The 17252-nt window shown below is 37.1% G+C and overlaps 1 protein-coding gene across 1 annotated transcript; it reads right to left on the bottom strand.

Annotated features, from left to right (window-relative positions):
- Positions 1-3857: 3857 nt before the first annotated feature.
- On the bottom strand, positions 3858-17252 carry LOC148570287 (protein FAR-RED ELONGATED HYPOCOTYL 3-like). The gene is made up of 4 exons (XM_088506950.1): positions 16979-17252; positions 16552-16891; positions 4007-4564; positions 3858-3861 (listed from the first exon to the last, which is right to left on the bottom strand). Exons 1-4 carry the CDS (start codon positions 17250-17252, stop codon positions 3858-3860), a joined length of 1176 nt encoding a protein of 391 aa, XP_088363076.1.

The following is a 17252-nucleotide window of genomic DNA, read 5'->3' as shown; positions in this document are numbered from 1 at the left end:
TCTATTATGTTTAGAATACTGGACGTAAACTTGGGAAGTGATGATCCTTCCTCTCAAGGACACACAGAACAAAGTAGCGTAAACAAACCGGCAGAGAGCGTGTAATTTCTCTTTCAAATAACTGTTGCTTTTATTCTTTTATTACGTTCTACTTCTAATTTTGTATATATTTTTTTTAGAAAAAAAAGCCCTTTATTATTTTATTCGAGAAAAAAAAGGCAGGAAAAAAAAGCAAAAACTGCAAGTATGTAAGTTCTCAATAAACAAAGCCTGTCTTTCTTTTAAATTGTTCGGGTGTATTTTTGACTTTCTTAGGGTGTATTTTAGGTTGAGTCTGTTTGAATAGTCAGCCAGTGAGCCGGCTGAAGAGAATGTGATGGTTATGAGAGAAGATACACCGTCTGAAGTGCTTGCGATGTGACTTTTTCAAAAAAATTTCAACCTTATAACCTTTTTATTTTCAAAGGCATTGTTAGCATTTTGTTTTTCTTCATGTTTAGAGTTCCGATTCAAGTGTGTCTACCACTGTCCCAAACAACCACTACACCTGAGACAGAAAATGAAGCAACCCCTCTGCTACAAATTGAAGGAACTACAAAAAGGTAAGATATAGTGTTGGGTGTATATTTTGTTACAGTTTGGGTGTATATTGCTCGTGTTGGGGTGTATATTTTGATGATTGATCCAGGACTAGTTTTTTTACATCATGATTAAATTTATGTACCGTGCAGCACTTCTGAAACCCCCCCCCCCCAACAACTTGAAGAAACTACACCCACGGTTCTCCCAGCTCCATCTAAAATGTAAGTTCATCAAATTAAAATCAATGTTTGGTTATCATCTGTATATTCTTATTCTTATAATACATTATACATGATCACACAGTAATCCAGCGCCAGAAGACGCTGAGGCATTGATGATGATGGCACGAACAGCATCGTATGTTCCTAAAACAGATCCGTTGCCATCATTCAGCCTTGGCTTGACTGATTCAAGCCAAGAAGAAGCAGCAACGCAGGAGGGGGCGTCAACGCAAGAAGGAGGGATGCAAAAAACTCCAGAAACCCCAAAACTGCTAGAACAATTAGGGGATTTGGTGGAAAAAATAGCAAACAGTGGGGTGAAAGTAGAAAGTAAAAGTCTACAAATTCAAAAAGAGAGTGGCAGATAAAGTTCTAAAAAGTTTGAAACTCTTGTGAGAATAAATCAGAATACGGCTGAGATGAAAGAGAAGTGCTACATATGGGGGACGCGATTGAAGAAATACGCAGATGGCAGAACTAATGAGTTTGACAACGTGTGCACTCTGATTGCCCAAGATAACTTTAATGTTTTGGTTTAATTACTCTGTTGGTCCCTATAGTTTCACCAAATTTTTAATTAGGTCCCTATACTTTTTTTCCTTTCAATTGGATCCCTACACTACTATAATTTTGTAATTAAGTCCTTCCTAGTGTAAAAAATATTAGAGTTAACTGAATATTTATTCGCAAATTGAAGGTATTTATAATTAAAAACTTAATTAAATCTTTGACCGCATGCATTCTGGTAAAAATATTATGTTAATTTTAATATTTTTAACATGAAAAGGACGTAATTACAAAATTAAAAGCAGTGTAGGGACCCAATTGAATGGAAAAAAAGTATAAAGACCTAATTAAAAATTTGGTGAAACTATAGGGACCAACAGAGTAATTAAACCTAATGTTTTTACACCAAAGTTAACTACAATGTTTTTTAATGTAAATTGATTTCGGCATATTTTTCTAGATTGTAACTGCCATGTGCCTCATCCTCAATCATAAAAATGATATAAGATTTCAAGAAGAAGTATTCTGTCTCCCCCCTGATATTGTGGTAAGTTTTACTTCTATGAAGTTTGGGTGTATTTTCTGTATTCCTTAGGGTGTATTTTCTTTGATCAACTGGGTCTGTTTTGTACTCATTTGGGTGTATTTTTTACGTTCAATTGGGTGTAAGTTGTGTATTTATTTGGGTGTAAGTTGTGTATTTATTTGGGTTTATTTAAAGTATTCAGTTGGGTGTACTTTCAGTATTTCATTTGTTGTTTCACAATTATTGCAGAACATGGCCATTGCGAAGCATTTAAAGGGGGAATTCATATCACCTACAACCAATAAAGAATTCAGGGTGGAAGACTACCCAATGTTTATTCCCTTTATAGATGCAAAAAAATTAACATCACATAGATATGTAAGTTTTCATTTGTAAAATTTGTTAGTACCATTCTTTACTTATATGCCAAATAAAATAAAACACTATTGAAATGTCGCCATGCTTCAGATTTTTGCACCTGTTTGCCACTCAAACCATTGGTGGTTATTGCTGATTGATACAAGAAAGCAGAGATTTTATATACTCGACCCGGTACACACGAAATGTCCAACCGATGACAGAAATGAGCTTAATAAATTCATTGTAAATTGGCTCTGTGTTCTTTACTTTAATAGTTAGGTGTATTTCAATTCAATATAAGGTGTATGTATGTTTTGCTTTGGGTGTAAGTATGTTCTCCTTTGGGTGTATTTCTTTAGGGTGTATTACTGATTTGTTTTATTTTTTAAGGGATATGTTATTTCAAGAATGAGAGTATATGTTGGCGGGGCACCTCTGAAGAAGAAGGAGAAGGAAAAGGAAATTAGAGCACCATACGTTAGCATCTCAGGCCAAAAGACAAGGTATAAATTTGTGACTCTGAACATTAAACTTTTCTAAATGAGATTTGTAATTTATTTTTTTCGTTTTCAGCTATGACTGTGCTATTTACGTTATGAAGTGGCTTGAGTTAATTGAGCCCGAAAATATTAAAAGGGCGAAGTATGAGTGGGATAATTGGACACAGGTAACTGTCTTTAAAACTATATAACTCTGTATTACTTTACTGAATTAATATTGTTATTTAACCAGAATATACTTTTTAATTGTAGGACGAGGTGGACCACTATAGAGTAGAATATGCTTTCCGGATACTATTCAGTGAAATGAATAAAGACAGAGCTGAAGCAATTAGAGGGAGTAATGCAATAAGACTGTCCAGGCCATCCTCAGTATTATTGAGTCCATTTTGTCAAATAGATTCTAATGATATAGAAACTGAGTAATGTAACTACTAGCTAGTTTGTAAATTGAACACATTGTGTAAAAATTTCACAATTATAAACAACTTCTTTTCAATAAAATTTTTTTCCATAGTTAAACTGTCTGTGCTGTTAAACTGTCTGTGGTGTATTCAAAAGCTCTGTATTACAGGTGGTATAATATGAAGGAAAACATCAAACCAGATATAAACAAAAATTATAAAATTCTACACCCAACGAAAGTTTAATATACACCCAAGGTTGATTAATATACACCCAAACTTCTATCCCCCTAAACCCTGAACCCAAAACCCTAAAAACCAAAAAACAATAAACCCTAAACCCTAAACCCTAAACCATAAACCCTAAAACCCTAAACCCTAAAATCCTAAACCATAAACCCTAAACCCTAAACTCTAAACCCTAAACCATAAACCCTAAACCCTAAACCCTAAAACCCTAAACCCTAAAGCCCTAAACCCTGAAACCCTAAACCAACGAAACTACTATACACCCAAATTAGTAATTTTTTAACATAAACAGCAGATTGTGAAATATATATATATATATATATGTAAAATGTCAAACACAAGAAAATTCACAAATACACCCAAAAGAACAGTTCTTTTACACCCATATTCTGTAACTATACACCCAAAAAGTTATCCGCTGTTGCTGGTACCCTGAATTGATAATTCATAACACATCCTTGATATTGGCTAGAATATGAATGCACCACTGATCCAGTATCAAAGAGGTTTAACTGAATATAACAAACTCACATATTAGCTAAACTATTAATGACAAAATTAAACTCAATTACCATATATTTACAAAACATTACTTTTACCTCGTTTAAAGCTTTCGTTTTCTTCTTCTTTGAGGCATTTTTAATCTGTTTGTCCAACTTTGAACTGAGCCTATTTTTTGGACGTCCTCTTGTTCGAATCCTTGGAGGGCTCTGAAGCTCGTTAACGGATTCCAAGTTGGCATCTTTGTGAGATAAAGAAGATGTCCCCTTCCTTTTGGCTTTCAAATCTTCCATCTCAACCATGACGGTATCGTACGCACGGTGCAGAATCACAGTCAGCTCCTCCGATTCTGATGCAAATTCGCAAACATTTTGCGAATGAAAAACAAATTCGTCAAACCTCTTGCTTCTTGGCTCCAACAGTGGCTCGTCGTGGCTGCTCTTGATGTGTGTGTGTCGCCTCTTTACCTTCTTGCTCCATCGTTCCAGTATATATCTAGGTGACACTTGGCTTACTTGTTCAAAGCTTAACACACTTAGTGTGTGACGGCACAGTATCCCTCTTGACTCGAATAATAAGCATTGGAATTTTACCTCGGCTGCTACTGAGTCGTAAGTAACCACAAACTTGTTGAATATTGAGCTGGAAACTTGTTCTCCAACTTTGTATACTGAATAGCCTAGAGCGAAATTCGTTAATTGTAAGACCCAAAACCTTTGAAAAGTCTTATTATGATCAAGTCTCAAATCATATGGTTATTTATAGCCTTAATTTCAGAAATTATTTTATTAAAGGTAATTAAGGCAAGTTTTGATTTATTAGATTTGGGATGAGTTATGATTATTATCCGATTTTATAATTATTGGATTATTTTCTATATTTAAATTATAAATTTAGCAGTTGTGAAATAATAATGATTTTATATGTTTTGGAATAAGTAACTAATATTTTAAATATTAGTACTGCTATTTTGGAAAATAGAGAAATTAATTATATTATTTCTAATTTTTAGATTTGGACATTTTATTCAAAATAATTTGTAAAATTGATGAGCCAATAGTATTTATATACATTATTATTGTTGGACTAGAATTTATTCTAATTACTATATTATTTCTAATTTTATTTGAAATTACTAAAATGCCCCTAACCCTAATTTTCAAAATGAAACCCTAACCTAGAAACCCTATCCCGTGACCCAGTTACATTCTCCCCCAACCCAGCGGCAGCAACACAAATGCTCCCCCTTTCCTCAAATCAACACACAAAACAGCTCCAGCCTCTCTTCACCCTCTTCCCTGTGCCTCCCACACCCATTGATAGTGGAAGGGAAACTTGACACCGCCGAACAGAGAAGGAAGGGAGAGGGAAGAGTTGCTTGCGCCGTCACCTGCCGCTGCTATCCGATCCGCGCTGTCATGGTCGTTCCGTCCACGGAGCCGTGAATCGCGCCTCTGTCACCGAGAAGAGGAGGGAGGAGACGCGATGCTGGAGGAGCCGCCCAGTAACGGTTGCGTCGCGCAGCCACTACGGCCCATGCCACCTTCGTGGGTCGTCAGGGGAATGCCAGCGCCGCCAGTGTCGCAGTCGCGTGGGGAAGCACCGTCGCCCGCACTGTTCGCCGCGCCGTCATCTCTAGCCTGCGCCGACGCCAGTCGCGCGAGAGGGAGACGCGCCGTGAGGGAGAGCCGTCACATTTCTGCCATCGCCAGTTCACACGCCACCACTGTGCTCCTTGCTGCAACGCTGCCGCTGTGCTCCTTGCTGCAATGCCGCCGCTGGAAGAGCAGGGCTCGCCAGTTTTGCCTCTCACTGCCGCCTTCGTCGGCTACTACCGCCATGGCCGCCGGAGCTCCGGGCTGAGTTTCTGCCACATGAGACCCTGCTGTCGTCACCGAGAAAGTATGCCGGTAAGGGTTTCAAACTTGGTCTTCATTTCTTATGAGATTATGGGAATCTTATTGTCGCAGCATGTTGGTTTCAGTCACCGTCGCTGGAGTCGGGTCGCCGCAGCCGCTGGAGGTGACTGTTGGGGCTACCGCCGAACCGGTTCAGAGGCTGTTGCTGTTCAGTTCAGCCGTTCTTTCTTAGTTTCAGTAAGTATTCCTATTTCGAAAGCTCTGCGTTAGTGTTCTGTTCCGTGTAATAAAGTAATTGTAATGTTGATGGTTCTAGGAGTTAGAATCCGAGTTTACTAGTGGCGTTGAGGTTGTTTCTACTATTGAGAAAGACACACGGAACCGGGATTTTGATTGTCGATTTCGGGTTGAGGCAGAAAGGACTCTGTGAGACGTTTGGGTTATAGAATTGCATTTTGAGGTAGGCGCTCTTTCCAAAAACTATGTTTTATGTATTGGAATTATTACATATGGATAATAATGTGAGATATTGTGCATTTGGTGATTGTAATTGCCTTATGTATTATTTGATTGACTCGAATGATTATGGATGTTGGTTTGGCTGAATTGTTGTGCGGCTTTGTGAAATGTAATGTTATGAAGTTGATTCTTTAAAGATTTGAAATCTGAGTTTAATCCGTTGAGGATTGATTTGAATTGAGTTAATTATTTTGATGATGTGAAAAGTTGAATGCACTTTTGAATTTAGCCTGGTTTACTTAAATTGACTTGGTTTTGGACAAACGATTTGTTACTGAGCCGTTTCTTTAAAGCTTTGGAAATGAGTTAAATCGGTCAATATTGATTTGATTTTGAAATGGTTTCCTTGAGTTATGCCAATGAGACGACTGTTGGATTTAGCTTGATTTTGAATTGATTTTTGGATTCTGGACTGTTGAAAGGGATTGAGGAACGGTTTAGTTGGGACCCGAACCGGGTGGCAAAGTCCAAGTTTTAGGAGAGATGCTGCCAAAATTTCTATAAAATCCGAGTCTTTATTTGAAATGTTATTTGGGAAATTTTGAGTTTAATGCCTTTCCTAATTACTTGGAGGATTATGAATTTAGGGCTTCTTTATTATCTTTACTTAGAACAATTATGAAAGCGACGAAGCTACGCTTTGAAAGAATTATTGAACAGAGAATCATGATTCCTCCTTATTTTCCAAGAAGAATAGTATGTTTTTGGGTACGATTCATTCGAAATAGAATTTTGCTTTGAGGCTATTTTAAAAAGGTAAAACGGGTTTACGTTTTCTCTGTAAAACATAAAGATTTTTCCTTAGAAGAGTTTTCGTGGTTTTGAAAAGGATTTGGATTTCGATTGATGAACCTTATTATTCTGACGTTTTAAATAAGCTTCAGAGTATCTTTTGAACTCTAGTTAAACACAATAAAAATGATTCTCTTGGTAGTTTGAAACGCTTCAGATTTAGTCGTGGAATTGAAGCCGGTTTTGTTAAGTAAAGGAAATGGCTTTGAAAGGAGGGATTGATTTCATGACTCGATTTGGCTTAGATCCTATTTTATTACTCAAATCGGAAAGCCAATGTTTTAATGATTTTAAATGAATTTGGCGAAATGAGTTATGTTATTCTCCCCTAAAGACTTGAGACTCTGCCGAGAAACTTTTGTTATAAAATTCCATTGTTGTATGGATGATTTTGAATATTTCAAAATAAATCTTTAACTTGCCATGGTTTTGGATGTTTTGGAAAGAGGATGCCGAGAGTGGCATTGTTTTCAAAGGGAAATTTACCTTGAGTAAAAGTGGCTTATGAGCCTGAGATGATTTGAGAAATGAGATCTTTAAAGTCAAGGCTGAAAAGAGTTGAAACTTGATTTCAAAGTGAAATGATTTGAGAAAAAGTGATTTATGGCTTAAATGCCAATTTTATGAATTGATGATGTTGAATGTGGAAGTGCTATTTTGTTGTGAGCCAGAATGGATGTGTATGATTATGAATATTGGCTGGTTCTGGATTGAACCGTGAGTCGGATGGCTGAGATGGATGTTGATCCATGGCTGAGAATGAAAGCATATATGCTGAGATATTGATAATTTGGGATATTGCACTTCCACTATCGGAGATAAGAGTTTCCCTGGGAGAAAGCAGTGGCTAGCCACCACGTGCTCCAGGTTGAGACTCGAAGCTTGAGCTCACCCCCATAAATATTCACCAGTGAGGGTGATGGATATGGATCATGATTATGATCAAGTTTATATTGAGTATAACTCGAGTTGGAGAGACACGATAGAGGGACAGTCCAATGGTTAGCTACCAGGACTTGTCGGGTTGGCTCTATAACCGACAGATTATATCATCAGCCACTAGGGATAGGCATGCATCATATGCATCTATGTGACATTGTTTGGGTGTGCATATTGTACTTGGTTTGCCTATGATTAACTGCTAATTGTTCTACTTTCAATAACTGTTTGTTTGTGCTTGCATCTTCCTATTTGTGATTGCTACTGAGACTCTGTTGGACTGTGGTGATTGGTTGATGGTTGGATTGTTTGGGCCTAGGGCCGTGGATGGAATGAGATGAACCGATGGTTGATTTTGGTTTTGTGTTTCTGGTTTGGAATAAAATATGAAAGGCTATTTTGGTTCGGCATAGATAAACCGTTTGAAAGGCTTTTAAGTTTTTGAGAATTGAATGGTTCCTCTTTCGGAAAAGGATTTCAAATTTCACTTTTATTGTAAACCTTTGTTTTTGAAAAGGGGCATAAGATGGTTGTTAATCACTGGTACGGTTTATCTTCATGTATCCTATTACAGTAATTTCCAAAAACCTTCTACTGAGAACCCTTTCGAGGATGATGTTCTCACCCCCTACATTTTTCCCTTTTCAGGATATGGGCACAGAAGTCACGAAGAGTTTATTTAATTGTTGTTAAGATGCTCTATATTGCTTTATATTATTATTTTTTTACCCTCGCCTTTATCTTGCTATATTCTGTAAGAGGGATAGGAATTGTATTGGGTAATATTTGTAATATTATTTATATATATGTATGTATATATATATATATATATATATATATATATATATATGGATGTACGTTGTATAGCAAGAGTATATGTATATATATATATATATATATATATATATATATATATATATATGGATGTACGTTGTATAGCAAGAGTATTTTTGGGAGCGATATTGCAGTTTAAAGTTTTAAACAGGCTCATATTTTAGTATTAAATAGTATAAGTGTCGTCGTAATGTCCGAGCTATCAGAGTAGCGCAGCCGGAAGCGTGAGCTTTGGTAGTTAGGGTGTTACATTATGGTATCAGAGCAGTCCTTCGTGTAGGGCCTGAGGAATGGACCGACTATGCTTCAATTGCATACTTTGAGCATTTGTCATGTATTAGGTCTTGTCGGATGACGAGAATTAGAGCTTTATGCACATGACGATCTATCGATTAACACTGTTAGTCTTACATCGCATAATTCTTGGTATTAAGTTTGGCCGGCTTAATACTAGTGAATTATGTATATGAGAGCACTAATGGGTTGTCATAGATGATATGCGAGTTTTGGAGTAAAGCAAATCGCGGGTTTTGGGAACATTGGAGACTATTTCTCGAGGCTATTCAGTTGTGTGTCTTGAATTTAGTTCGAGTCAACCTGTTATTTCAGATCCTAACTTGAGGTTCTTGTTTGCTAATCCTTTAGAAAGGTGGTTTGATTTTCCAACTCTATTCCTCTATTCATATGCATCCTTGTTTGATCTTAAAGTGCATATGCTTGTTTGAAAACCCTTGTTGCATCTATCTTTCTTTGTTTGAGTCCTTCTTGATTCATGTATTCCTTGCTATAGCTTTGAACATGTCCTATTGCGTTGTGCATTTTAACTCCGGATTTCGAGCCCATTCTTAGAGAACTTGTTGATTCAGTTTTTCTCTTATTTGACAGTGGTCACAGCCAATTTTGAGATTTTTATAAAAATTGCTGTTGAATAGATACATACTTGTCTATATATGAAACCTTGAAGATTTCTTATACAGTTTAATAACTATTTATTCCTAATATCTCGCCTGTACTTTTACTGGTTTACGGAACTGTATTTACTTTAAATTACAATTTGACTTTCTAGTAATTTTACTATAGTTCCAATGCACATCTTCATTTGATTATGTATTTGGATATTTTTCAAAATTTTGAAAAGAAATGATTTACCACTTTTGTCTCGGTTGAGTTTCGTTTGATGAACTACACTTGATTTATTTTTAGTTTGAGTTTGATTTAGCATACCACATTGTTTATGCCATTGCTACTTCTTTTGAAAATGTTGGACTCATAGCTTTCTTCTTATGAACGGACTAAATTCTCTCTTAAGCCTTCCATCTCGACGGACGCCATACTCGACTTTGTCTTTAACTAATCTTTTGCACCTTGTGAACATTACCATTGGTTTTGGTTCTCCTTCTCTTGTAAATTTCATCCTTATGTGAGTCAGTTTGATTCGTTTCAAATTAGTGCATCGTTTATCTTCTCATTGTATCTAACAGAGTTTTTAGTCAAAGATTTATTCTTGAGAAGTTACTAATGATTGAGTTGTCTTTTCCTGTGATTTTTGTATCCTTTTGAATCAATTGAAAGCTGGTTTGATGTCTCACGCCTAGTGGATCTTGTTTTAACTATTTTGATTTAAGATTCTTTCTTTTATGGCTTGACTCCTTTTAAGTACATTCTAATCTCCTTGAATATCCTTCTGAGATGGTGATTTCAAGAACACTTGTGAGTCTTGTTTTGGAACTTTTAAAGAAGTTTTGAATTCTCTTTGAATAAATGTTAAACGGAATTTATTTTCTGTTGCTTGATTGAGATTGAAACCATTGTTCAATTTTGACGAAGTTAATTTAAAGTTGGCATGCGCTATTTTAATGAGGTTTTGGAAATGCTTCCTTGTTTAGTGGAGACCAGTTCGTATGTAATGCACCACTTATTTCCTTTACCAAATTGTAAGCAAATTTTTACCTCGGAGTTTCTTTTCTAAAAAGAGTTTAACTTCCTCTTTTGTCCTCGCTATAAATGTTATACACGCTTGTTTGAATATGGACTTTGGAAATTTTTGAACAAGCATTTGATTTCTCTTCCGAGTTTTATGATTGCTTTTGGTTAAGTTGTGCACCTAATTATCTTTCTAAAATATTTGAGGAGATATTTTAGCCTTTAGCCAAACTTGTGTGCACCTTGTTTTTAAAATTCTGCATGATCTGCTTCAACATAAAACTGTATTACAGCAAAGCCACATTATTGCTTTTGTTATTCTCTTGGAGAATGTTTGTTACTTAACTTTTCTTCTAAATTGCGAAGTGATTTTTCTGCAAGTTTCCGATTCTTTTGTGAACAATGCATTCGGAATTATTTTTAATCATGCGCTTGAGTTATGTGAGCTTTGTCTTGGGTTTGAAATTTTCTCTTCTGCAAACCTCATACTTCTTCGATTCAGCTTGAAATTATTTCAAACTAATGCACTGAACCTTCTTCTTATTGATCCTATTGGATTTCTTTGATTCAAGGGTTATCTTTGAAGTTGTCAATTAAATTGTGTCTAGCAAACTTCATTGCTTGAGTATCCTTGTTTGTCTAGAATTGGATACATTCTCTCAAATTGATGCGTATTAACTTTGACAATTGTCTCTCCTTTCTAAATCTTGTATCCTTCTGAGTAGACTCGAGAATTATTTTGATATCACATGCGACTTGTAGATGTAGTAACGCGATACGTTAGTTCTTTAAGACGTGATATGTGTATATGGAAGGCGAAATGGTAGGTGTACAATGTTATGAGCTGTGGGTGTTTTGTTTCTTGCAAACGAGTTTGCGGGTGTTAGGCTTATGATTGGCTATGAGGTTGTAAAATGATTGGTGGAGTTAGGAAATTGAAGTTCTGAAGTGGGAAAAAGATTTGTCAGCGAACGTTATGCCGCTGTTTAAATACCAACAAGCCTTGCAACCTTTTACCACATTTATTACCACTTTGCCTTGTGAACGCCTATCTTGATTTGCACCCTATTTTGGCACCTCAAGTGTTTGTAAAGCCTTGAGATCATATGACCTTGTGTATTGAGTCTATCTTGTAATGTTTGCTTTGCAATCACACTCCTACCTTTGTATCTTTATGCATATGATCATCCAAGTATTTGAAAACCATATATATGTTTATATGTCGAGATATTTTTGCTTCTTCCTTAAATGTGTTCAAGGGTGAACTATGATGAAATTTCTTTCGTTTTGTATCAATTTTTGAGGGCGAAAATTTTTATAAGGTGGGTAGAATGTAAGACCCAAAACCTTTGAAAAGTCTTATTATGATCAAGTCTCAAATCATATGGTTATTTATAGCCTTAATTTCAGAAATTATTTTATTAAAGGTAATTAAGGCAAGTTTTGATTTATTAGATTTGGGATGAGTTATGATTATTATCCGATTTTATAATTATTGGATTATTTTCTATATTTAAATTATAAATTTAGCAGTTGTAAAATAATAAGGATTTTATATGTTTTGGACTAAGTAACTAATATTTTAAATATTAGCACTGCTATTTTGGAAAATAGAGAAATTAATTATATTATTTCTAATTTTTAGATTTGGGCATTTTGTTGAAAATAATTTGTAAAATTGATGAGCCAATAGTATTAATATACATTATTATTGTTGGACTAGAATTTATTTCTAATTACTATATTATTTCCAATTTCATTTGAAATTACTAAAATGCCCCTAACCCTAATTTTCAAAATGAAACCCTAACCCAGAAACCCTAACCCGTGACCCGGTTACATTCTCCCCCAACCCAGCGGCAGCAACACAAATGCTCCCCCTTTCCTCAAACCAACACACACAGCAGCTCCAGCCTCTCTTCACCCTCTTCCCTGCGCCTCCCACACCCATTGATAGTGGAAGGGAAACTTGACACCACCGAATAGAGAAGGAAGGGAGAGGGAAGAGTTGCTCGCGCCGTCACCTGCCGCTGCTACCCGATCCGCGCCGTCATGGTCGTTCCGTCCACGGAGCCGTGAATTGCGCCTCTGTCACCGAGAGGAGGAGGAAGGAGACGCGATGCTGGAGGAGCTGCCCAGTAACGGTTGCGTTGCGCAGCCATTACGGCCCATGCCGCCTTCGTGGTCGTTAGGGGAAAGCCAGCGCCACAAGTGTCGCAGTCACGTGGGAAAGCACCGTTGCCCCCACTGTTCGCCGCGCTGTCATCTATAGCCTGCGCCGTCGCCAGTCGCGCGAGAGGGAGACGCGCCGTGAGGGAGAGCTGTCACATTTCTGCTGTCGCCGGTTCACACACCGCCGCTGTGCTCCTTGCCGCAACGCCGCTGCTGTGCTCCTTGCAGCAACGCCGTCGCTGGAAGAGGAGGGCTCGCAAGTTTTGCCTCTCACTGTCGCCTTTGTCGGCTACTGCCGCCATGGCCGCCGGAGCTCCGGGCTGAGTTTCTGCCACATGAGACCCTGCTGTCGTCGCCGGGAAAGTATGCCGGTAAGGGTTTCAAACTTAGTCTTCGTTTCTTGTGAGATTACGGGAATCTTATTGTCGCGGCATGTTGGTTTCAGTCACTGTCGTCGGAGTCGGGTCGTCGTAGCTGCTGGAGGTGGCTGTAGGGGCTACCACCCAACCAGTTCAGAGGCCGTTGCTGTTTAGTTCAGCCGTTCTTTCTTAGTTTCAGTAAGTATTCCTGTTTTGAGAGCTCTGCGTTAGTGTTCTGTTCCATGTAATAAAGTAATTATAATGTTGATGGTTCTAGGAGTTAGAATCCGAGTTTACTAGTGGCGTTGAGGCTGTTTCTACTATTGAGAAAGACACGCAGGATTGGGATTTTGATTGTCGATTTCGGGTTGAGGCGGAAAGGACTCTGTGAGACGTTTGGGTTATGGAATTTCATTTTGAGGTAGGGGCACTTTCCAAAAACTATGTTTTATGTATTGGAATTATTACATATGGATACTGATGTGAGATATTGTGTATTTGGTGATTGTAATTGCCTTATGTATTATTTGATTGACTCGAATGATTATGGATGTTGGTTTGGCTGAATTGTTGTGCGGCTTTGTGAAATGTAATGTTTTGAAGTTGATTCTTTAAAGATTTGAAAGCTGAGTTTAATCCGTTGAGGATTGATTTGAATTGAGTTAATTATTTTGATGATGTGAAAAGTTGAATGCACTTTTGAATTCAGCCTGGTTTACTTAAATTGACTTGGTTTTAGACAAACGATTTGTTACTGAGCCATTTCTTTAAAGCTTTGGAAATGAGTTAAATCAGTCGATATTGATTTGATTTTGAAACGGTTTCCTTGAGTTATGCCAATGAGGCGACTGTTGGATTTAGCTTGATTTTGAATTGATTTTTGGATTCTGGACTGTTGAAAGGGATTGAGGAACAGTTTAGTTGGGACCCGAACTGGGTGGCAAAGTCCAAGTTTTAGGGGAGATGCTGCCGAAATTTCTATAAAATCCGAGTCTTTATTTGAAATGTTATTTGGAAAATTTTGAGTTTAATGCCTTTCCTAATTACTTGGAGGATTGTGAATTTAGGGCTTCTTTATTATCTTTACTTAGAACAATTATGAAAGCGACGAAGCTACGCTTTGAAAGAATTATTGAACAGAAAATCATGATTCCTCCTTATTTTCCAAGAAGAATAGTATGTTTTTGGGTACGATTCATTCGAAATAGAATTTTGCTTTGAGGCTGTTTTAAAAAGGTAAAACGGGTTTATGTTTTCTCTATTAAACATAAAGATTGTCCCTTAGAAGAGTTTTCGTGGTTTTGAAAAGGATTTGGATTTCGATTGATGAACCTTATTATTCTGGCGTTTTAAATAAGCTTCAGAGTATCTTTTGAACTCTAGTTAAACACAATAAAAATGATTCTCTTGGTAGTTTGAAACGCTTCAGATTTAGTCGTGGAATTGAAGCCGGTTTTGTTAAGTAAAGAAAATGGCTTTGAAAGGAGTTATTGATTTGATGACTCGGTTTGGCTTAGATCCTATTTTATTACTCAAATCGGAAAGCCAAGGTTTTAATGATTTTAAATGAATTTGGCGAAATGAGTTATGTTATTCTCCCCTAAAGACTTGAGACTCTGCCGAGAAACTTTTGTTATAAAATTCCATTGTTGTATGGATGATTTTGAATATTTTAAAATAAATCTTTAACTTGCCATGGTTATGGAAGTTTTGGAAAGAGGATGGCGAGAGTGGCATTGTTTTCAAAAGGGAATTTACCTTGAGTAAAAGTGGCTTATGAGCTTGAGATGATTTGAGAAATGAGATCTTTAAAGTCAAGACTGAAAAGAGTTGAAACTTGATTTCAAAGTGAAATGATTTAAGAAAAAGTGATTTATGGCTTAAATGCCAATTTTATGAATTGATGATGTTGAATGTGGAAGTGCTGTTTTGTTGTGAGTCGGAATGGCTATGTATGATTATGAATATTGGCTGGTTCTGGATTGAACTGTGAGCCGGAATAGCTGTGTATGATTATGAATATTGGCTGGTTCTGGATTGAACCGTGAGCCAGATGGCTGAGATGGATGTTGATCTATGGCTGAGAATGAAAGTATATATGCTGAGATATTGATAATTTGTGATATTGCACTTCCACTATCGGAGATAAGAGTTTCCCTAGGAGAAAACAGTGGCTAGCCACCACGTGCTCCAGGTTGAGACTCGAAGCTCTTTTGACCCTATGTCGTCAGGGTGGCCGGGCAATGTGAAAGCCCCGGATGAGCTCACCCCCATAAATATTCACCAGTGAGGGTGATGGATATGGATCATGATTATGATCAAGTTTATATTGAATATAACTCGAGTTTGGGAGACACGACTGAGGGACAATCCAATGGTTAGCTACTAGGACTTGTCGGGTTGGCCCTATAATTGACAGATGATATCATCAGCCACTAGGGATAGGCATGCATCATATGCATCTATGTGACATTATTTGGGTGTGCATATTGTACTTGGTTTGCCTATGTGATTAAATGCTAATTGTTCTACTTGCAATAACTGTTTGTTTGTGCTTGCATCTTCCTATTTGTGATTGCTACTGAGACTCTGTTGGACTGTGGTGATTGGTTGATGGTTGGATTGTTTGGGCCTAGGGCCGTGGATGGAATGAGATGAACCGATGGTTGATTTTGGTTTTGTGTTTCTGGTTTGGAATAAAATATGAAAGGCTATTTTGGTTCGGGATAGATAAACCGTTTGAAAGGCTTTTAAGTTTTTGAGAATTGAATGGTTCCTCTTTCGGAAAAGGATTTCAGATTTCACTTTTATTGTAAACCTTTGTATTTGAAAAGGGGCTAAGATGGTTGTTAATCACTGGTACGGTTTATCTTCACATATCATATTACAGTAATTTCCAAAAACCTTCTACTGAGAACCCTTTCGAGGATGATGTTCTCACCCCCCTACATTTTTCCCCTTTCAGGATATGGGCGTAGAAGTCACGAAGAGTTTATTTAATTGTTGTTAAGATGCTCTGTATTGCTTTAGATTATTATTTTTTTTACCTTCGCCTTTATCTTGCTATATTTTGTAAGAGGGATAGGAATTGTATTGGGTAATATTTGTAATATTATTTATATATATGTATGTATATATATATGGATGTACGTTGTATAGCAAGAGTATTTTTGGGAGTGATATTGCGGTTTAAAGTTTTAAACAAGCTCATATTTTAGTATTAAATAGTATAAGTGTCGTCGTAATGTCTGTGCTATCAGAGTAGTGCAGCCGGAAGCGTGAGCTTTGGTAGTTAGGGTGTTACATTAATCTAGTTATGCAATTCGCCTTTCCTATGAATTGTGCTTGGACTTCCCTAAACTTTTGATGAGTGTACACATCTTGAAACTGCGCTTCAATGGAGGATTTGGTTGCACAAGGTATGACCGTATGAAAATCTGCAGCATCTGATTCTCTCTCTGCTTGCTCCCTGCTTCCGAGGCAATTATCGTATTGTTTGACAAATTGAATAAGCGAGCTATTCTGGGTAATAAACTTGTTCAAAAATGAATGCATTCTCTCGCTCCTTTGCGTGCTTCTCATCCCTGCCCAAAAATGGTGATCCAAATAGATTGGAACCCATATATGACGGTCTTCATAGAGATCTGTAGAATACACCCAAAAACAGACTATAAATACACCTGACATAAATTTAAATTACACCTCTGCTGCAGATTTTAAACAAACATTACCTGAAAGCCACTTGTTGTCCACAAGACCAAAATTCAGCAGAAAATCATTCCAATTCCTATCAAATGAGTCTTTACTATGAGAGTTCCAAATAACTTGGCTCATTTCTTGTTCAATTTCTGCATGTCCCTTGTACCCGTTTAATTTGCTTGGAATCTTCTTCATGATGTGCCAAATACACCAACGGTGAATTGTTGTTGGCATACACGCCTCTAAAGCCCTTTTCATTGATGTGCATTGATCGGTGAGGAACCCTTTTGGAGCATTTCCTCCCAT

The sequence above is a fragment of the Arachis ipaensis genome, chromosome B3, assembly GCF_059453495.1.
Source record: "Arachis ipaensis isolate K30076 ecotype BB chromosome B3, ASM5945349v1, whole genome shotgun sequence".
NCBI lineage: Eukaryota > Viridiplantae > Streptophyta > Magnoliopsida > Fabales > Fabaceae > Arachis > Arachis ipaensis.
The sequence above is the reverse complement of the archived record's forward strand: the minus strand, read 5'-3'. Positions and strand labels throughout refer to the sequence as shown.